The 22,670-nt window shown below is 42.9% G+C and overlaps 1 protein-coding gene across 14 annotated transcripts in view; it reads left to right on the top strand.

Annotated features, from left to right (window-relative positions):
- Positions 1–22,670, top strand: part of ARMC8 (armadillo repeat containing 8) — a 181,839-nt gene that overhangs the window by 96,906 nt on the left and 62,263 nt on the right. For all 14 annotated transcript variants that reach the window (XM_073360247.1, XM_073360250.1, XM_073360258.1 and 11 more), the window contains 2 exons: positions 21,225–21,300; positions 21,395–21,485. In XM_073360247.1, coding sequence (XP_073216348.1) covers positions 21,225–21,300; positions 21,395–21,485 — 167 coding nt within the window. The remainder of the gene's footprint in view (positions 1–21,224; positions 21,301–21,394; positions 21,486–22,670) is intronic.

The following is a 22,670-nucleotide window of genomic DNA, read 5'->3' on the forward strand; positions in this document are numbered from 1 at the left end:
ACAGGACCAAGATTGGCTCCTGCACCCCAACCTCATGTCCTTCCACCTCTTGGCATGGATGCTGCATGCTGAACCCAGAGGAGCCGACCTGTTCGGAAGGAGTCCAACAGGTCCTTCTGCGAAGCAGGAAGCCCTCAACCAGACTGTCTTAGCTGGCCAAGTGGACAAGGTTTTCCCGCTTGTCTCCTCACACTCTTCTGTACAGTCTGTCTTAGACTACCTGCTTCATCTGAGGAACCAGGACCTGGCACACTCTTCCATTAGAGTGCATCTCGTGGCCATCTCCTCTTTTCACCCACTGATCCAGGGCCTGGCAGTGTTTTCTCATGACATGGCAGTCAGATTCTTCGAGAGGCCTCGAGAGACTCTTCCCGCAGGTGCGGATCCCTGTCCCACAGTGGGATCTTGACTTGGTCCTCTCCAGGCTCACGATCCCGCCCTTCGAGCTGCTAGGTTCTGCTCCCTTTCCCACCGGTCATGGAAGGTCACATTCCTGGTGGCGTTGACGTTGGGAAGGTGGTCTCTAAAATTAAAGCCTTGACCTCAGGACCTCCGTACGCAGTCTTCTACAAAGATACGGTTCTGTTGTGGCCCCACCCGGCCTTCCTGCCAAAGGTGGTCTCCACCTTCCATATGAACTGGGACATTTTCCTTCCAGTGTTCTGTCCCAAATGGCACAAGACCAGTGCCCTGGACGTCCAGAGCGCCTTGACTTTCTACGTAGAATGTACCAAGCTTTTCTGAAAATAGATTCAACTCTCCATCACTACAGCGGATAGGATGAAGGGTCACCTGGTGTCCTCGCAGAGGATTTCCAATTGAATTATCTCATGCATATGGATCTGTTACTACCTGGCGGGGGTTCTGCCACCGCTGATTGTCAGAGTCCACTCAACGAGAGTGCAGGGGTCTTTGGTGGCCTTCCTGGTGCACATCCCTATCCAGGACATCTGTAGAGCTGCAATATGGTCCTCTGTTTGCACGTTAACCTCTCATTAAGCCATCACTCAGCAGGCCAGAGGCGATGCTGGGTTCGGCAGAGCTGTGTTGCAATCTACACATCCGTGAACTCCTACCCACCTCCAGAGGTACTGCTTTGGAGTCACCTAATATGGAATGGACATGAGCAAGCACTTGAAGAAGAAAAGACAGTTACCTTTTCCATAACTGGTGTTCTTCGAGATGTGTTGCTCATGTCCATTCCACAACCCACCCTCCTTCCCCACTGTTGGAGTTTCCAGCAAGAAGGAACTGAGGGTGGGAGGAGTCAGCAGCGCCCCTTATACCATGCCATGCTGGTGTCACTCCAGAGGACACCAGAGCCAGTTCCCCTACGGATACTGCTAAGGGAAAAAACTTCTGGCAATGGTGCATGTGGCGAGCACACACGCCTAATATGGAATGGACATGAGCAACACATCTCAAAGTACACCAGTTACGGAAAAGGTAACTGTCTTTTATCTAGACCATTCCTGACAGGTATTTGTCTAACCTGCTCTTAAAAACCACCAATGATTGAGATGCCATAACCTATGTAGGGAATTTATTCCAGTGCTTAACCACCCTGACAGAAAGGAAGTTTCTCCTATTGTCCAACCTAAACCTCCTTTGCTACAATTTAAGCCCATTGCTTCTCGTCCTATCCTCAGAGGTTAATGAGAACAATTTTTCTTTCTTCTCCTTCTAACAATGTTTCATGTACTTGAAAACTATTATGTTCCCCATCAGACTTCTCTTTTCTAGAGTAAACAAACCCAATTTTTAAAATCTTCCCTCGTAGTTCATGTTTTCTAGATCTTTAATGATTTTTGTTACTCTCCTTTGGATTTTCTCCAGTTTCTCCACATCTTTCCTGAAATGTGGTACCCAGAACTAGACACAATACTCCAGCTGAGGCCTTATTAGCACGGAGTAGAGCAGAAGAATTACTTGTGTCTTGCTTACAGCACTCCTGCTAAAACATTCCAGAATTATGTTTGCGCTTTTTTTTTTTTTTTTGCAACAGTTCATGACAAGTCAAGGCCATGTGACTTCTCTGGAAGTTCAAGTTTAGAGCTTTATTTGTGGTGGGACATTTCATACCCCTTGTACGTTTTGAATGCTCTTCAAGACTTGCAAGGGCCTCCATTCAGTACCCTACGGGCCAGTCTCCTGGGATCCTGTTGCTTTGATTAACTGATAGGCGCACTAGCTATGATCATATAGCCATCAGCAGGGCTGGATTAACCTTTTGTGAGCCTGGCACCAAACATATTTGTGGGCCCCCATTGAGGCAATGGAGCATGGTACAGGGATGTCAGTCCCCAGACCGAGGGGCCAGGCAGGGGCATGGCGTGGCAGGGACGGCCCCGCTCTGCCCAGCCCAGTGCGAGGGCACTATTTACAAACTGCCAGTTGCCAGACGCACAGTGGCCCTGTGATGCCAGCATGCCCCTTCCCCTCGGGGGCAGGCGTATGCCATGCCACACAGCCTTCCATCTAACACCCCCCCAACTCCCTATGACCAGAGCCCCCCAAGAACCACTATGCCCAGCACCCCCCCCAAAATGCACAATGCCCTGCACAACACCACCCCTGCCCAGCACTCCACTGCCCAGCACCCCCCACAGAACCCCCACTCCCTATTGCCCCAACACACACATCTTCCTTGCCCCCTCACAGCCCTGAACCCCCCCCCCCCCCCCCCGGCCCCGATTCCCCAGAGACCCACTCCCCCATGCCCTGCCTCCTGGCTGCACTCACCGGCCCTGCAGGGAGCTGACTGTGTCTGCTGAGCTGAGCCGGCAGCGCAGCCAGGGCTGGTCCCGGAGCCAGGAATTGCTCCGTCCCCTCAGGAGTGGTGTGAGAAGCCAGACCAAGGCCTGCCCCGACTGGGCTCCCTCAAGACGCACTTGCCTTGAGGGGCTCAGCCAACCCCCCACACTGTTCGTCCCCCGAGGCTCAGACTGGCCAGGCTTCTGCACCAGTCCCAAGCGGCTCAGCTCTGAGGAGACAGGCAGGGCCACACAGGCCTGGAGCCAGAGGTGCACTGGGGTCCTGCCAGGGGGCAGAGAGGAGCAGGGGGGTGGGGCCAGGGGGCGTAGAGGGGGCCTTGACCGGCTGGCAGGCAGGCCGAGAGGAGCAAGTGGTGGGTGTGGGGAGGAGCGGGGTCTCGGGGTGCAGAGCAAGTGGAGTAGGCCGGGACCCCTTCTGAGCATGGGCCCAGTTCCATGGAGCCACTGGCGCCATTGTAAACCTGGCACTGGCCATCAGGCACTGTTTCCAAGAGCCGTGTTGATTTCCAGGTGCTGAACCTGCTTGCAGCTCTGGGTGCCATGAATGTGTCAATACCATTGATGTTTGTGCCTTAAACAGTGGTGGTCATGATGCATTTGATGCTGGTGAATGCACCAATGAAGTCGGCATTCTTTGTGCTAGTTCTCCCAACTCAGTCTCAGTCAAGGCAGGCTCCTTGTGTGTCAAGGCATTCCTCTCGCATCCTTTCCCAAAGGTATGATTTGGGCTGCATTTTTAAGAGAACTGTGAGGATGACTTGCCAGATTCTCTTCTTGACTGACAGACATAAAGGAAGATTTCCATAGTTTCTACTCAACTCATCAAAGGAAGGTTTAGAGAAATACCCTCCTCTGAAGAATAAGGCATCCTTTTGTGAAGAGGATGTCTGTGGTTGTCCTCTTTACTCTAGAAATGACAAGTGACTCCAGGGCTTTTTAGGCCCTTTTAGATTTGGGAGCTGTTCCCTCCACCCTGACCTGGAATGGGTGGTGAAATAGCTATGGAAACATCTTATTTTGTCCTGGTTACTTCCTGTATGGTGGGCCGATGTGTTTAATGCAACTAAGTTCTGCTGCTCACTATTCCTCCCAGCCTGCCTTATAGATCGTCTGTAGTAGTGGAAGCTGCTGTGGTCAAGGATAATTTTGTTGCTCCAAGATGCTTACTTTAGGCATTGAGACCTGACTGGCATTGCAAACAATTCAGCAGAATATGATTTGCACTGTGGAAGAAGAATAAGATTTTCATTCTCCCTTCCTCAGAACAATTTCAAGTCCCTTGATGATTACGGGCTGGAGCTAGTATCAGGGAAGGGTGGCCTTTAGTGCCTGTGAAGTGACCATGAGTGAGTGGCTATTTCACTGTGGGTCTTGTGGGCGCACTTAGTGGAATTTCTCAGGATTTCACTGTAAGTGGGAAATCTCAGACCTGAGTTATCAAAGTGGTAACTTTCTTGGGAGAATGTGGTAGGCATTTTATTTTAGTACTGCCATCCAGGCTTCTTCTTCATCAGCAAAATTAATGAGAGGAAGGGGAAAAACAACATGTAGAAAACTGACCACTTCTTTTCTCTACTTCCAACAGCCAGCTGTTAGACCTCTCAGAATTAGAGGTATCTGGGTCTTAGGTCCCCAACAGTAAGTACAAAAAAACTCATAGTGAGTTTTTTATTTGTTTCTGGTTCCAGTACAAACAGCCAATCTGCCTGTATCCACTCTAGGGGCTCACACGGAATCTGTGATTAGCCTAAATCCTTTCGAAGGTGGTGGTGAGATTATCCTTAACTAGTTAATTGATTTGCCAATATTTTCCCCATATCCTATGTAGCAGTAAGTATTTCAGCGTACAAGGTGACAGTCTTCCTCACTGTTGCTACAGTGCCTAGTATAGTTGGGGCGGTGGGCTCCAGAAATTACTGCAATACTCTACAAATCATCATCATCATGTTATGTGGGTGCATTTACACCAGCGGTCCCCAAACTTTTAAGGGTCTTGCCCCCCCTCCCCTTTTCCCCTGTTTGTGCCCAGAGCTGGGGCCGGGAGTGGGGCCACAGCTCGGTGTAGGGGACGGATGTGGAGAGACGTAAGGGGGCTGAGGCTGGGGGCAGGAGCGGAGCCACAGCTGGTTTAGGGGTGGGGGCTGACAGCCAGGCCCGCAGCCTGGTGTGGCTCTGCTCCAGGCTTTGCCCCCAGCCTTGGCCCTGGGCCAGGAACAGAGCCACAGCTGGGGATGGGGCCAGGGCCAGGCGCGGGGACGTAGCTGGGGCGGGACTGGAAGCCAGGGATGCGGCTGTGGGCGGGACTGGAGCAGAGCTGGGGTGGGGCTGGGTGGCACTCCCTTCCCGCCCCACACTTTGGGGACCTCTGATTTATACAGACATGTTTTTCCAAAAATAGGGAGTTCTTTGAGTGGTATCCCCATTGTTGCTTCATTCTAGGTGTACTAGCACCCCCTGCGCCTTTGATGAGAGATTTCTCATAGCAGTGTCCGTTCAGCCCCTGCATGCATGTCAGTCAGTGCCCCGTGCCATTGTTATATAACACTGTACAACCGTGAACCACCCTCAGTTGCTTCTCAATTGCCTCAGCCTGAGATGGAGCTCTGGCAGTTGTCCCATTGAGATTTCCTCAGCTTTCTGCTTCTTTCATTAATAGTCACTAATAGTATTAGTGTTAGTTTCTGTAGTTAGTAGTAATATAGCTTATCTTTTCTTTAAAAAATATTTTCTTTATATTTAGGTAGATATTAGCTGGTTGGTAATTTTTCTTTTACTGGGAGGTTATGCCCGGTTGTCGCAGCTTCAACTGTTGTCTGTCATGTTGGGAGGTGATCCCGATCAGCTACGGGCACTCCTGCTGCATCCGTTGCCTTGGGGAATCGCATGTTGCCCAGAAGTGCAACTTTTTCTCTGGCACTGAAATCAAGAGCCAGAAAAAACAGATAAAGCTTCGTCTCCTCATGATGGAGAGCTCTCTACGCCTGGCTTGCTACACCTCCAGGTCATCTAAGAGGAAGACACAGGACTCCTCCCATAAGCCCTCATGGGAACATGCCCCTGGCTCAACAGTTAAAGAAACTACCTCTAAAAAGATGAGATCATTGGTACTGTCAGCTACCCTGGCACCCCCTGGCTCACCAATCAGGTACCCATGAGGCTGCTAGCTCCTCAAGTGCTCAGGGCACAGCTAGATTGAAAGTTGGTAAGGCTTCGGGCCTGGAGAGGCCATCAGTACTGTTAACAGACCGAGGCAGCCAGAAAGCCTCTTCCTCCTTCCTATACTTCCTGGGTACCGAAGAAGCCCACTCAGGTTCCGACCGCACTTGGTTTTGAGCGCTCAAGACCTTCAGTAACATCAGTGACCATGCTTTGCACTGAGTGTCCAAGACCTACAGTACTGTCACCACCCTTAGCTATGATCACCTCGGCGCAGTCTACAGGTTCGGTATCCATAACACTCTTGGTACCGCATGAGTTCTGTTTCCTCTGAGATACCCATTCTCTGCTGCTTGGCTCTGATGTGCTGTTCAGAGTGAGAACATCTGAGAGATCGCCTGAACTTGGGGGAGATCGCCTGAACTTCCCCCAATACTGACCTTTTCAGCTCCGATCTCTCCAGGCACTCCACCATTCGAGAGTGAGCTTGGGAAGAGGATTCTGATGAAGACCTTTCCTCGGTGTCTCAAGTGTCAATCCAAGGTTCTACCCCTCACTCCTATAGCAGCCCCTTTCCAGAAGTCTTCGCTGCAGCTGTAACTACTCGTGGCCCACAATTACCACCAATACCTTGCTGGTGTGAGCACCCTTGGGGTGCCTCCTCCTATGCCTTATGCACCACCTCCTTGGCCATATTGCGACCTTTGGGTGGCTTATTGCCAACAATTTTCCAGATCATCCAGTACCATAGAGAGGGGCAGACTGCATCACCTGATCCCTGCAGGAGACCTGACCCTCAAGAGGAATCTTTCCAGGAGCAGGAAGCTAGAGCTGTTGAAGAGGTTTCTCCTATGGCCAACATCTCCTCTTCCTCTCCTGATGAAACAATCATGCCTCCTCCTCCTTCATTCCTGGCTGATTTTAAACATTTCCAGCATCTGATCAAGAGAGTTGCAGTCTCTTTGCAGGTTCCTCTCAAGGAGGTGAAAGAGCCTCATCCATAAACTGCTCTATATCCTCCATTCACCCTCATTGGCTCACATAGCTTTGCCTGTTAATGCTCTTCTGGACCCAGTGAAGATCATCTAGTACAGTCCAACTTCTATTCCCCCTAGATGCATTAGAGTACGTCCCAGCAAAGGACTCAGAGTTTTTATTTTGCTGTCCCTCACCTAACTCCTTGGTAGTTGATGCAGTTAATGAACATGGAAGGCAGCACCACACTAAAACCACGCCTCATGAAAAAGACCCTAAGTGTCTAGAGTTACTGGGGGGGAAGTCTCTATTCCTTGGCCTCCTTACAATTTAGAATCAGCAATTATTAGGTGTTAATGGCAAAGTACAACCACTTCAGTTACATCAAACGGAACTCTTTCATGGACCACCTACTGACAGAGCACAGGGAGCAGTTCCAGGCAATTATTGCAGAGGGCCAAGTACTTGCCTAGACAGCCCTGCAAGCCTCCCTTGATGCTGCTGATACTGTCTCGCTTTCAATCGCTACAGAGGTAGAGATGAGAAGAGCTTCCTGGCTGCAGCTTTCTGGATTCCCAAAAGTAATCCACAATCCAGTAGAGGACCTTCCTTTTGATGGGTTGAAATTCACAGATAGCATGGATGAGTATGTGCGAACATTAAAGGACTCTAGAGCTACTTACATTCTGTTGGCATTTACACACCCACCTACAAGAGGAAGCTCAGCAAGGCCCAGACAGCCCAGAGATCCCACCCTTCTCAATTCCTTACTTCTCAGAAATAGTATGAAACTCACCAAAAGAGACAGAGGTTCTATAGAAAGAAGCTGTCCACATCCAAGCAGCAATTTTGACGGGTTGGTCATGGGCTCGAATTGCCATCCTCGTCCTCTTCAGCTGCACCGATTTACCACCCTTATTTCCTTCACCACTTCAGGTGCTCCTGGGATTTGATCACTATGGAGAAGTAGGTTTTGGATGTCATCTCCAAAGGATACACCATCTGTTTTACTACACTTCCACCAACAAACCCCCCCTTCCCCATCCCTCTTCAGGGTCCTCCTCATGAGAGCTTGCTTTGTCAAGAAATAGACACTCTCTTACATTTGGGAGCCATAGAACCAGTCCTCATGCAGCACAAAGGGAAGGGATTTTATTCAAGGTACCTTCTGGTACCAAAAAAGAGTGGCAGTTAGAGACCATACTCAGTACCTATGTGAAGACGCTGAAATTGAAAATGGTGACACTTGGAGAAATAACTCTGTTAATAGAGCAAGGGGATTGGTTATCAGTCCTCAGCCTTCAAGATGCGTGTTTCCATATTGCTGTCTACCCATACCACAAATGATTCCTATGTTCCATTGTCTGCCACGATCACTTTCAATACTGAGTGCTCCCCTTTAGTCTGCTCCACAGGAAAGGTATCTTAGTATTCCCTTACATGTTTGATTGTCTGCTGAAGGGCCACTTCCTGGAACTGACATCTTGAGCAACCTCCACCGCCATAGGTCCCTTCCTTGAATTGGACCTGCAATTGGACATTCAAAAATCCACTTTGTCCTCTGTCTAAGGCTTAGAATTCATGGGGGCAAACCTTGATTCAGGAATAGCAAGAGCCTACCTTCTGCAAAGGTTAGTGGCCCTTTCCAACATAACCAGCACAATTCAGCTCCACCCCCAAACTATGGTCAAGAACTGTCTTTAGTTGCTGGGGCACATGGCAGCCACCACTTTTGTTACAGAATATGCCAGGTTTCGAATGTGCTGCCTTCAGGAGTGGCTCAGAACGGTTTAGTCACCAAGCAGACACAGTTTAAATATGCTGCTTTCCATTCTTACCTCCGTACAACAATACCTCAACTGGTGGAAAGATTACCTTAGCTGTGCACAGGAGTTCCATTTGTGTGTCCCTCCCCAACGGTCGTCATAATGATAGATGCCTCTCTGCTAGGGCGGGGAGTACATCTAGACAATAAACAGGACTCTGTGTTTTGTTACCAATTGATGTTTAATTGCTTTCTTCCAAATTTTGAAGAGTATTATAGGTCCTTTAAAAAAAAATAAATAAGTAGCTTTTTCAGGAACTATTAATATTCACCCACAGATTTCTTAGCCCCAATAAACCAGATGTTCAGATCAGACTTAGCAGTTTGTTTTTATTTTTATTTTGTTAATCATGTTTATTATGGTAGTGTCTAAGGGCCAGCAAAGAGTGGGCCCCGTTGTACTGGTGCTGTATAATTGAGCCCTTTTCCAAAGAGCTGACAATCTAAATAGACCTGACAGACACAGGATGGGTGATGAAGTAGAACATACAAACAGAGTGAGCAAATGTCATGTTAGTTCCATGGTTTTTGGTGGGTTTACTTAGGAGTGGAATCAGCTAAAAAGAAGTGAAGGGTTGAGGGCAAGGGGGAATAAGGCTGGGGAGAAGAGTATAAGAGAGGCAGGTGTGGAGTGAAATTGAGAGGAAGAGAGTGCTCCAACCTTCTTTCTCCCTCCCTCGCAAACAGCCAATCAGGCCACGGCAGAGAAAGTCCAGTCAAAACTGTAGAAAGTTCTCTGAACATCCACATGTCTGTGCTTTATCACTTAGCTCAGAGTAGGCATATGTTTTCTTTTAAAAAAATATATATTTAGCTACATTTTTATATAGAGAGAGTGAGGGAGTTTTTATAATTGTACAGGGACATTTTTTTATTGTTTCATCATGTCTGGACAACTTCAGAGTATATTTCCAAAACTCCCAGAAATAGTATCAAGTCTGCAGCATTTATCTGAGTTAATGGGTTTTTGCCTTCAACTGTTTTAATTACATCATCACATACTAGGACTCCTTGCACACTGACTGCTGAGCTTTTTGGAAAATCTGACCCAAACCATGGGTGTTGAGCCATTCTGAAAATTCTGGCCTTAGGGCTTGGTTTTCAGAAGAGCCAAGCACTCACTACTCCATTTGAAGTTAATGGGAGCTGTGAGTGCTCAGCATACTTGAAATATGAGACTTTAAGACTCACTATGAGTCTCTAGTTGGGCCTCCAAACACTGAAACATTACAATTAGTTGATTCTTCTGCAAATTTTGGCTCTAATTACTCCTGTTCAGTTCCCATCTGTACAATGTGGCTAAAGTTTATCTAATTCACAGGGTTATTATAAAGATAAATTAATGTTTGAGGTGCAAATGCTATAATCATGAGTGCCATAGGAAAGCCCATGAAGATATTTATAATTATGTACTCGGTGTGCAGTAAATGAGGTATGGAGGCCCTATTCTGAATATTGAGGAATAAAAAAATACTGAACTGTTGCTTCGTTTCATCATCCATGCTGTGCACTGAATGAGGAAGGGGTCCTGTGGAAAAATAACATATGATCATGTAATGAGACTCTATGATGATATATACCCACAATAGGCAAAATTAAGTTTCCTTGTGCAACCCTGATTTTAGCATTCCCTAAATTGAGTGTTTTGTTCTATTTTTAACGTCCTTTTAATATAGGTTAGTATTTTCCTTATCTTTAACCAGGTACTGATACGAAGTTTATCCTTTTGTTCTTTCTTAGTTCACTCAATACCTGGATCATTTTTATTTTCTTGCAATAAAGTTTTCATGGTGGTTCAGTTAATTATTATACATTTTGCCTGGGTTTAGTTTTTGGGTGTTCACTTCACATTGACTCTCCATTTTATAAATTAAATATTTCATCTTGGTTTTTCATTAGGGCTGTCAAGCGATTAAAAAAATTAGTCGCCTTTAATCGCATGATTAAAAAGATTAATTGTGTGATCAGGCTGTTAAACAATAATAGAATACTATTTATATAAATATTTTTGGGTGTTTTCCACATTTTCAAATATATTGATTTCAGTTACAACACGGAATGTAAAGTGTACAGTGTTCACTTTATATTTATTTTGATTTCAAATACTTGCACTGTAAAAAAACAAAAGAAATAGTATTTTTCAGTTCACCTAATACAATACTGTAGTGCAATCACTTTATCATGAAAGTTGAACTTACAAATGTAGAATTATGTACAAAAAAACCTGCATTCAAAAATAAAACAGTGTAAAACTTCAGACCCTACAAGTCTACTCAGTCCTCCTCCTTGTTCAGCCAATTGCTCAGGCAAACAAGTTTGTTTACATTTGCAGGAGATAATGCTGCCCGCTTCTTGTTTACAGAGTCACCTGAAAGTGAGAACAAGCATTCACATGGCACTGTTGTAGCCGGCGTTGCAAGATATTTACATGCCAGATGCGCTAAAGATTCATATGTCCCTTCATGCTTCAAACACCATTCCAGAGGCCATGCATCCATGCTGATGATGGGTTCTGCTCGATAACAATCCAAAGTAGTACAGGCCAACGCATGTTCATTTTCATCATCTGAGTCAGATGCTACCAGCAGAAGGTTGATTATCTTTTTTGATGGTTCGTTTTCTGTAGTTTCTGCATCAGAGTGTTGCTCTTTTAAGACTTGTGAAAGCATGCTCCACACCCTGTGCTGATCAGATTTTGGAAGGCACTTTAGATTCTTAAATCTTGGGTTGAGTACATACGAATGTTTAGTATATCCGGCTCATAAATGCCTTGCAGTGCCAGCTACAAAAGTGCCATGCGAACGTCTGTTCTTACTTTCAGCATTATCTCCTGTAAATGTAAACAAACTTGTTTGTCTTAGCGATTGGTTGAACAAGAAGTAGGACTGACTGGACTTTAGGCTCTAAAGTTTTACATTGTTTTATTTTTGAATGCAGTTATGTAACCAAAAAAAATCTACATTTGTAAATTACATTTTCACCATAAAGAGATTGCACTGCAGTACTTGTATCAGGTTAATTGAAAAATACTGTTTCTTTTATCATTTTTACAGTGCAAATATTTTCAATAAAAATAATATAAAGCAAGTACTGTACACTTTGTATTCTGTGTTGTAATTGAAATCAATATATTTGAAAATGTAGAAAAACATCCAAAATATTTAATAAATTTCAATTGGTATTCTATTGTTTAACAGTGCGATTAAAACTGCAATTAATCGTGATTAATTTTTTTGTTAATCGTGTGAGTTAACTGTGATTAATCGACAGCCCTATTTTTATATAAATGTTGTCGTGCTCAGCATTAATGAAAACTGAAGAAGTGATTTAATCAATATTTATTTCAGAATAAATAGCATGTCCCTTTTATTGTGTTTGTGCAAATATTTAACTCTGTAGATGGTCCTGTGATTATGGTTACTTAGCAACAGAACTTTCCCTTTAAGTTCTGAGACTTTCACACAGAAGTTGTTCAGTGTCCATAACACATTAAAATCGCCTCTGGTTTTAAATCGACCTAGATCGATCTACATGGTACAATTACACTTTTCTTAGTACTAATAATATGAAGCAGTTATTTAAAACCACTAGTGTATTTATATTTAATAAAATAACTTTAACAGAAATATGGAATAACTTCTCAACCAGGATAAAAAGAGCAAGTTTGCTGGTAACCTGAGATTTGGCAATTAATTTCTCAGCTTGGAATCTCCTCTTTCCGTAAAACATAGAAATAGCTTGTGTTTCTTGTGTCTAGGGTCAATAATGACCATTGATATATAATGACAATTGATATAGAATATTTCTGTTAATAAAATCCATGCTTTATGGATGTTGTTTCACATATTACAAATTCTACGTGCACGAGATATCTGAAAGAGTTGTTTCATCTACACACACATAAGTAATTCTAGGGACTTGATCAGAAAGAGTTCCATCAAGCCAGCAGAGGAAAAACATTGTAGCAGAAGGTTGTAGTGAGTTGAGTGCTTCATCTTCACTGGCACACTTTGCCAGAAAGCATTTTCATGGGGCTGTCAGGAACCACGAACCGTTCCTCATAGATACTTTACCCTTTCCTTTTCCCCTATAGTAACTGACTAGCTCCTTTTTACTTGGTGTTATTAAGGGGAATTACTTCAAACAGATGGGTCCTACAAGTCATCCAGAAAGGATATCCTACTCCAAGCTGCTTCCCCTAAACTCCTTACCCATCCCTTTTCAGGAAGCCTTCTCGTGAGAAAATGCAGAGAGCCTTCCTCCTTTATTTGGAAACATAATTTCTTCAGCAGCTTCTGGATAAGGGGCTCTCCTTTTTTCTTGGCAATAAGGATATAATGGGAAGAGATTTTTGCCCTATCCTGGATTTAAGAAGGTAGAATAATTATATCCAACAATTCAGATCCCATATGGTGGGTGTAAGTCAGCAGGATTTGTTTGGGGCTCAACCTCAAAGGCAGTTAATTTCATGTTTCACTCAGACTGTCTATGTATGCAGTGTAGTTGTAGCCATGTCAGTCCCAGGATATTAGAGACACAAGGTGGGTGATGTAATATCTTTTATTGGACCAAAGGAGTTAGTCCAATAAAAGCTATTACCTCACCCACCTTGGCTGTCTAACTATGCTGCAGTCCCCATTACTTGTACTTGGTTCTACTCTTTGGTCTTTTAGCAACCCCAAGACTCAAGGGTTTCATTGTAATGAAAATTTAGCAGCCCTGACACAAAAACCTATTTACTTATTTTTACCTTACCCTGATAAGGAAAATACAAATGATTCTTCTGTGTTTAATTTTTTTAAAAAAAAACCTATCCCTGTTCATGTGTGATTTTTGCAAGGCTGGCTTATCTATGTGATTAGCCAAAAGAGCTCTTTCCACAAGGAGTGAAGTATAATTTGGACAATGCGTATAAATGTTTTCAGTTCCTTGGGCTTAGGATCAACCACAAGAAAATGAACATTCATTGTCACTCAACCCCTTGAGTTCACAAGGAGCCATTGTGGGCTCCACTATGCAACAACTGGCAGACTGATTCCTACAAGGTTTGAAAGTCAGTTGTCCTATGTGAGAAGGGCAAAAATAATTTGACTGGCATGGCGCACTTTCCTTCCTTGTTTTGAGGACAAGTCTGTGCGCTTCTTGACAAACACACTGCCAGCATCTACTCACTATTCACTCCATGAGTAAGGAGGAACTTGATTCATCCACCAAAGTCAGGAAGTGTCCAACTTCTGGAAAAAGAAAAGGAGTACTTGTGGCACCTTAGAGACTAAGGCGGCAAATCGGCAGCAGCTTCTTCCTTTTCCCATCGGCGACAGCAGTTTTTTTCACTGCTTGGAATGGCAAAAACTGTAGAGCCGGCCCTGCTCTTCTTGTCCTCCTTGGTTTTGATACTCTCTGTCCAGTCCTGGCTCTCTACTGACCCCTCTAATTGTATTTTCAGTGGTCTGTTTGATTCACCACCCCTAACTTCAACTCTTCCAAAAGCCTCTGTCTTTTCTTTCTCTGTTCTCTAGCATCAGGTAATCTGATGAATGGCTCAGAAATTTCTCCCAACTCCAGACCCAGCTCCCTCTGTCTAAACCCACATCTTAGACTCCTCATGATCTCCTATTTAAATTCACCATAGCCAAAATGGAGTTCTTGATCTTCCCCTCTCCACCCTACCAATATCTTCTCCCCCAGGTTGGGAGGCCAAGGTTGACTGAATAGCAATAATCAATTTTATTTTGCTATATTGAAAAGACTGTCTTATATCATATGGTATGTTTATAGGTAGAGTAGCAAAAGCAAATACCAAAAGCAACATGAAAACCCACCCAGTATACACTTACACAATATTATTTTTAATGTCATTGTATAATAGCAATGGTGGTAGTGCAGATAACAGTAATGATATATAATCTAGGGCTGTCAAGCAATTAAAAAAATTAATTGCGATTAATCATGCTGTTAATAATACAATACCATTTATTTAACTATTTTTGAATTTTTTCTACATTTTCAAATATATTGATTTCATTTATGATACAGAATACAAAGTGTACAGTGCTCACTTTATATTTATTTAGATTCCAAATATTTGCACTGTAAAAAACAAAAGAAATAGTATTTTTCAGTTCATCTAATACCAGTACTGTAGTGCAATCACTTTATCACGAAAGTTGAACTTACAAATGTAGAACTAACTGCATTCAGAAATAAAACAATGTAAAACTTTAAAGCCTAAAGTCCACTCAGTCCTACTTCTTATTCAGCCAATAAGCTTTGCGAACAGGGAACGCTAACAGGAATTTTCGAGAGGGAGTTCTCCAGGTGAAGGAGGAGCAAATACGGGACCCTTGGGGTAAGTCGCTGTCTGTAGTGTGTGTTTGTGTTTGGGGGTTATGTGCTGTGTGCTGAGCTTGTGTGTGTGTGTTTGTTTGAAGGACCGTGTGCTGTGGCTGGCAGTTGGAAGCTGTGAGCTTCTAAACAAGGTTTGAAATCATAGAATCATAGAATATCAGGGTTGGAAGGGACCTCAGGAGGTCATCTAGTCCAACCTCCTGCTCAAAGCAGGACCAGTCCCCAACTAAATCTTGAAGCCTCTGTTCATTGGCTGAGCCTTAGGCAGGGGGCGGGGCTATCAAGGAGGCCAGGGCTTTATAAAGCAGTGAGCAAGCAACCAGGGAGTTTCGAGAGGGAGTTTGGAACCATATGGTGACTTGCCTGCCTGGTGTGAAGGTTGTGGATCTCTCGAGGCATCTAGATAGACTTAGGTGTAGGGCTGGGGAGGAGCCGGTGGTCATGGTACATGTAGGTACCAATGACATAGGGAAGGGTAGAAGAGACGTCCTGGAGGTCAAATTTAGGCTGGTAGGAAAGAGACTGAAATCCAGGATCTCTATGATGGCATTCTCAGAAATGCTACTGGTTCCATGGGCAGGGCCACTTAGGCAGGTAGAGCTGCAGCATTTCAATGCGTGGATGAGACAATGGCGTAGAGAGGAGGGGGTTAGATTTATTAGGAACTGGGGAAACCTTTGGGATAGGGGGAGCCTATACAGGAAGGATGGGCTCCACCTAAACCAAAGTGGATCCGGACTGCTGGCATTTAACATTAAAAAGGTTGCAAAGCAGTTTTTAAACTAAGAGATGGGGGAAAGCCGATTGCTGCAGAGGCGCATGCAGATCGGAGAGAGACTTCTCTTAGAGGAGAATTTACTGGTAGAGATTCTCTAGGGTTTAGACAGGAGGAGGGGATGAAAGAGGACAAAGTATGGGCCAGATCAGACGAGAAATATTCACCTAAAGAATCTGACACATCAGAAAAGGGCAGACAAATAAACAGTGACAAGTTTTTAAAGTGCTTGTACACAAATGCTAGAAGTCTAAATAATAAGATGGGTGAACTAGAGTGCCTAGTGTTAAAGGAGGATATTGATATAATAGGCATCCCAGAAACCTGGTGGAGTGAGGACAATCAATGGGACACAATCATTCCAGGGTACAAAATATATCGGAAGGACAGAAAAGGTCATGCCGGGGGGGAGGAGTGGCACTATATGTGAAAGAAAATGTAGAATCAAATGAAATAAAAATCTTAAATGAATCCACATGTTCCATAGAATCTCTATGGATAGTAATTCCATACTCTAATAAGAATATAACAGTAGGGATCTATTATCGACCACCTGACCAGGACAGTGATAGTGACAATGAAATGCTAAGGAAGATTAGAGAGGCTATCAAAATAAAAAGCTCAATAATAGTGGGGGATTTCAATTATCCCCATATTGACTGGGTACATGTCACCTCAGGACGAAATGCAGAGATGAAAATTTTACAATAGTTTAAATGACTGCTTCGTGGAGCAGCTGGTACAGGAACCCACAAGGGGAGAGGCAACTCTCGATCTAGTCCTGAGTGGAGCGCAGAATCTAGTCCAAGAGGTAACTATAACAGGACCGCTTGGAAATAGTGACCATAATGTAATAACATTTAACATTCCTGTGGTGGGAAGAACACCTCAACAGCCCAACACTGTGGCATTTAATTTCAGAAAGGAGAACTATGCAAAAATGAGGAGGTTAGTTAAACAAATTAAAAGGTACAGTGACTAGCGTGAAATCCCTGCAAGCTGCATGGACACTTTTCAAAGACACCATAATAGAGGCTCAACTTAAACGTATACACCAAATTAAAAAACACAGTATAAGAACTAAAAAAGAGCCACAGTAGCTTAACAACCATGTTAAAGAAGCAGTGAGAGATAAAAAGGCATCTTTTAAAAAGTGGAAGTCAAATCCTAGTGAGGTAAATAGAAAGGAGCATAAACACTGCCAAATTAAATGTAAAAATGTAATAAGAAAAGCCAAAAAGGAGTTTGAAGAACAGCTAGCCAAAAACTCAAAAGGTAATAACAAAATGTTTTTTAAGTACATCAGAAGCAGGAAGTCTGCTAAACAACCAGTGGGGCCCCTGGACGATCGAGATACAAAAGTAGCACTTAAAGACGAGAAAGTCATTGCAGAGAAACTAAATGAATTCTTTGCTTCAGTCTTCACGGCTGAGGATGTTAGGGAGATTCCCAAACCTGAGCCGTCTTCTGTAGGTGACAAATCTGAGGAATTGTCACAGATTGAAGTGACACTAGAGGAGGTTTTGGAATTAATTGAGAAACTTAACAGTAACAAGTCATTGAGATGAGATGGCATTTACCCAAGAGTTCTGAAATAACTCAAATGTGAAATTGCGGAACTATTAACTATGGTTTGTAACCTGTCCTTTAAATCAGCTACTGTACCCAATGACTGGAAGATAGTTAATGTAACGCCAATATTTAAGAAGGGCTCTAGAGGTGATCCTGGCAATTATAGACTGGTAAGTCTAATGTCAGTACCAGGCAAATTAGTTGAAAGAATAAAATTGTCAGACGCACAGAAGAACATAAATTGTTGCGCAAAAGTCAACATGTTTCAGAGTAACAGCCGTGTTAGTCTGTATTCGCAAAAAGAAAAGGAGGACAAATACAGACTAACACGGCTGTTACTCTGAAACCTGGATTTGTGTTGGAAATGGCCCACCTTGATTATCATACACATTGTAAGGAGAGTGATCACTTTAGATAAGCTATTACCAGCAGGAAAGTGGGGTGGGAGGAGGTATTTTTTTCATGCTTTGTGTGTATATAATAAGATCTTCTAAACTTTCCACAGTATGCATCCGATGAAGTGAGCTGTAGCTCACGAAAGCTTATGTTCAAATAAATTGGTTAGTCTCTAAGGTGCCACAAGTACTCCTTTTCTTTTTGAAAAGTCAACATGGTTTCTGTAAAGGGAGATTATGTCTTACTAATCTATTGGAGTTCTTTGAGAGTCAACAAACATGTGGACAAGGGGGATCCAGTGGACATAGTGTGCTTAGATTTCCAGAAGGCCTTTGACAAGATCCCTCACCAAAGGCTCTTACATAAATTAAGTTGTCATGGGATAAGAGGGAAGATCCTTTCATGGACTGAAAACTGGTTAAAAGACAGGGAACAAAGGGTAGGAATAAATGGTAAATTTTCAGAATGGAGAGGGGTAACTACTGGTGTTCCCCAACGGTCAGTCCTAGGACCAATCCTATTCAACCTATTCATAAATGATCTGGAGAAAGGGGTAAACAGTGAGGTGGCCAAGTTTGCAGATGACACTAAACTGCTCAAGATGGTTGAGACCAAAGCAGACTGTGAAGAACTTCAAAAGGATTTCACAAAACTAAGTGACTGGGCAACAAAATGGCAAATTAAATTTAATGTGGATAAATGTAAAGTAATGCACATTGGAAAAAATAACCCCAACTATACATACAGTAGGATGGGGGCTAATTTAGCTACAACTAGTCAGGAGAAAGATCTTGGAGTCATCGTGGATAGTTCTGTGAAGACGTCCACGCAGTGTGCAGTGGCAGTCAAAAAAGCAAATGGGATGTTTCGGAATCATTAAAAAAGGGATAGAGGATAAGACGGAGAATATCTTATTGCCCTTATATAAATCCATGGTACGCCCACATTTTGAATACTGCATACAGATGTGGTCCCCTCATCTCAAAAAAGATATACTGGCATTAGAAAAGGCTCAGAAAAGGGTAACTAAAATGATGAGGGGTTTGGAACGGGTCCCATATGAGGAGAGATTAAAGAGTCTAGGACTCTTCAGCTTGGAAAAGAGGAGACTAAGGGGGAATATGATAGAGATATATAAAATTATGAGTGGTGTGGAGAAAGTGAATAAGGAAAAGTTATTTACTTGGTCCCATAATATAAGAACTAGGGGCCACCAAATGAAATTAATGGGTAGCAGGTTTAAAACAAATAAAAGGAAGTTCTTCTTCATTCAGCGCACAGTCAACCTGTGGAACTCCTTACCTGAGGAGGTTGTGAAGGCTAGGACCATAACAGCGTTTAAAAGAGAACTGGATAAATTCATGGAGGTTAAGTCCATTAATGGCTATTAGCCAGGATGGGTAAGGAATGGTGTCCCTAGCCTCTGTTTGTCAGAAGGTGGAGATGGATGGCAGGAGAGAGATCACTAGATCATTACCTTTTAGGTTCACTCCCTCTGGGGCACCTGGCATTTGCCACTGTCGGTAGACAGGATACTGGGCTGGATGAACCTTTGGTCTGACCCAGTATGACCGTTCTTATGTTCCATTGCTCAGAAATACAAGTTTAGTTACAATTTGCAGGAGATAATGCTTCCCTCTTCTTTTTTACAATGTCACCTGAAAGTGAGAACAGGCGTTTGCGTGGCACTGTTGTAGCCAGTGTTGCAAGATATTTATGTGCCAGATGTGCTAAAGATTCATATGTGCCTTCATGCTTCAACCACCATTTTAGAGGACATGCATCAATGCTGATGATGGGTTCTGCTCGATAATGATCCAAAGCAGAGTGGACCGACAAGTTCATTTTCATCATCTGAGTCCGATGCTACCAGCAGAAGGTTGATTTTCTTTTTTGGTGGTTCGGGTTCTGTAGTTTCCGCATTGGATTGTTGCTCTTTTAAGACTTCTGAAAGCATGCTCCATATCCTGTGCTGATCAGATTTTGGAAGGCACTTCAGATTCTTAAATCTTGGGTCGAGTGCTGTAGCTATATCTAGAAATCTCATATTGGTACCTTCTTTGCGTTTTGTCAAATGTGCAGTGAATGTGTTCTTAAAACGAACATGTGCTGGGTCATCATCTGAGACTGCTATAATATGAAATATATGGCAGAATGTGGATAAAACAGAACAGGAGATGTACAGTTCTCCCCCAAGCGGTTCAGTCACAAATTTAATTAACGCATTATATTTTTCACGAGCATCATCAGCATGAAAGCATGTCCTCTGCAATGGTGGCCAAAGCATGAAGGGGCATACGAATGTTTAGCATATCAGGCACGTATATACCTTGTAATGGCTGCTAAAAAAGTGCCATGTGAGTGCTTGTTCTCACTTTCAGGTGACATAGTAAACAAGAAGCGGGCAGCATTATCTCCTGTAAGTTATAACCAAACTTGTTTGTCTGAGTGATTGGCTGAATAAGAAGTAGGACTGAGTGGACTTTAGGCTCTTAAGTTTTACATTGTTTTATTTTTGAATGCAGTTATATAACAAAAACAAATCTACATTTGTAAGTTACTCTTTCACAATAAAGAGATTGCACTGCAGTACTTGTATGGGGTGAATTGAAAAATACTGTTTCTTTTGTTTATCATTTTTATAGTGCAAATATTTTAATAAAAAATATAATGTGAGCACTGTACAATTTGTATTCTGTGTTCTAATAGAAATCAATATATTTGAAAATGTAGAAAAACATCCAAAATATTTTAATAAATTTCAGTTGGTATTCTATTGTTTAACAGTACGATTAATTGTGATTAATTTTTTTAATCAATACTTTTTTGAGTTAATCGCGTGAGTTACCTGAGATTAATCGACAGCCCTAATATAATTACAGCAGATTAGATAGCTTTAGTTGATTTTAATAGTGTAGATAAATTCAATTTATCTATGCACTGCTCTCAAAAATCCAGAAGGGATTTACGAGTACACGTCCTATTAACTTTTAGTCAGATTTATGCTCCTAACTCCTTTGGATGCTTCTGAAGCTCCCCCTCAAAGTATGCAGACATTATCATTGACTCTGTCATCCATGCCATTGGCAATAAGTCTTGCCAATGTTTGCGCAGTGTTGGCAGATGGCCTCTGCTCCTCATGTTCCCACCCATCAGTAATCACTTCCCCCTGGATCTCACAAATGTGCAAAATACAACATACAGAGATAATATCCGATTTATCACAGAAGTGTTGAGCCATGTCCCCAGACACTTCCACCGGCCTCTTAGACACATCTAAATTTCATCATCAGCCAGTATTTCCAAAAGCCTAGTTAGCTTAAAATAGTGTAACACCGTGTGACTTATTTTGGGTTAATATTTGTGAAACATAAAGAAATGTAAATCCTATGTTTTTGTACAGGTTCGAATGCAAGCATTGAAATGCTTCTCAGTTCTAGCCTTTGAAAACCCCCAGGTATCAATGACTCTTGTAAATGGTAAGCTGAAAGCTTCAGTGGCTAATATGTTGTTCATTTTACAAATTAACTGAATTTGAATTATTTCCTGAATCCTCTTTTTCATTGTTTGCAGTTTTGGTTGATGGAGAATTATTACCACAGATTTTTGTGAAGATGTTACAAAGGGACAAGCCTATTGAAATGCAGCTCACCTCAGCCAAATGGTAATCCTCAACAGGAGCTACAGGGAGAGGGGCTGCAATGTAACCTAATGCTTAAAATTGCAACTCGTACGAATCTTCTTGTCATAAAATCCTAAGTGATAGAATTGGGTGAAATGTTAGTCTGTAGTCCATCTCCTTGCACTTATGCAAGATGAACTCTTGTACTCCTTTTAAAGTGTTGTTATTAAATAATAATTAGTATTTATATTATACTAGTACCCAAAGGTTCCCATTCAGGGTTAGGGGCTTCATTGTGTTGGACATGGTACAGATCTAGATAAGAGCTAATCCCTGCCCTGAAGGGTTTGCAGTCTAAAGTAATATTTACTTCTGAAGGCTTCTGGTGTTGCTGGAGACTCCTTGGAAATTATGCCATTGCTATTTAATATTACTGGTTAATATAAGATGTTCATCTTTTTAGTTTCAGCCTCTTCCATCTTCCCTTACTGCCATTCCCATGATCGTGGCCCTGTGCACTCTGCAGCTCAATGGAACCAATTTTCATAGCAGTAATTGCTAAATTCTTTATCAATATTAATTTATTCTGCTTCCATAGCCTGTCCTTCCCATCCCTCCTCCCTTCACGTCCCACACAACTACGATTCATAGTTGGAAAATGTGTCTGATTATGTTTAACAGTGATTATTTTGGTGGGTGGGTTTTTTCACGGTGCTCTTCAGGCATCCAGGATCCGCTCCCTGGAACTGTCCTCCTGGGAGAACCTTCTTCCCTTTGTTGTGTTAATTTCTATGGAATAAATGTGCCCAGAGACTCAGAAGTGTTAATGTGTCCATGTTGCTGTACAACACTAGACAGTTTGGGGTTCTGAGTACAGAGACCTCACCCTGTTTAGTTCTGTGGCAAACACATTAGAAAATGTGTGCCAAAATTTGGGAATGTATTGAGTAGGATAAACAAGAGAAGAAGAATCAAAACAAGATATAAAGCATTTTGATATTGAAATTGAACGGGTATGTAAAACAAATGTAATCAAAAACATATCAAATCCCCATTTTCAGAGAGGATGTTGGTTGGAGTCTTATTTTGTCAAGCAATCCTTCTCTTGGTGGGAAAGGAAAGGATTAGTTCTGCTGAATTTTAAGTTGTGAATGATAGGCACTCTTCCTGCCTTTGACAGAGCAAACAGATGCAAATAGGATAAGAGATAGGATAGTAAAGGTGGGG

Source organism: Lepidochelys kempii, chromosome 9, assembly GCF_965140265.1.
Source record: "Lepidochelys kempii isolate rLepKem1 chromosome 9, rLepKem1.hap2, whole genome shotgun sequence".
In the NCBI taxonomy this organism is placed as follows: Eukaryota; Metazoa; Chordata; order Testudines; family Cheloniidae; genus Lepidochelys; species Lepidochelys kempii.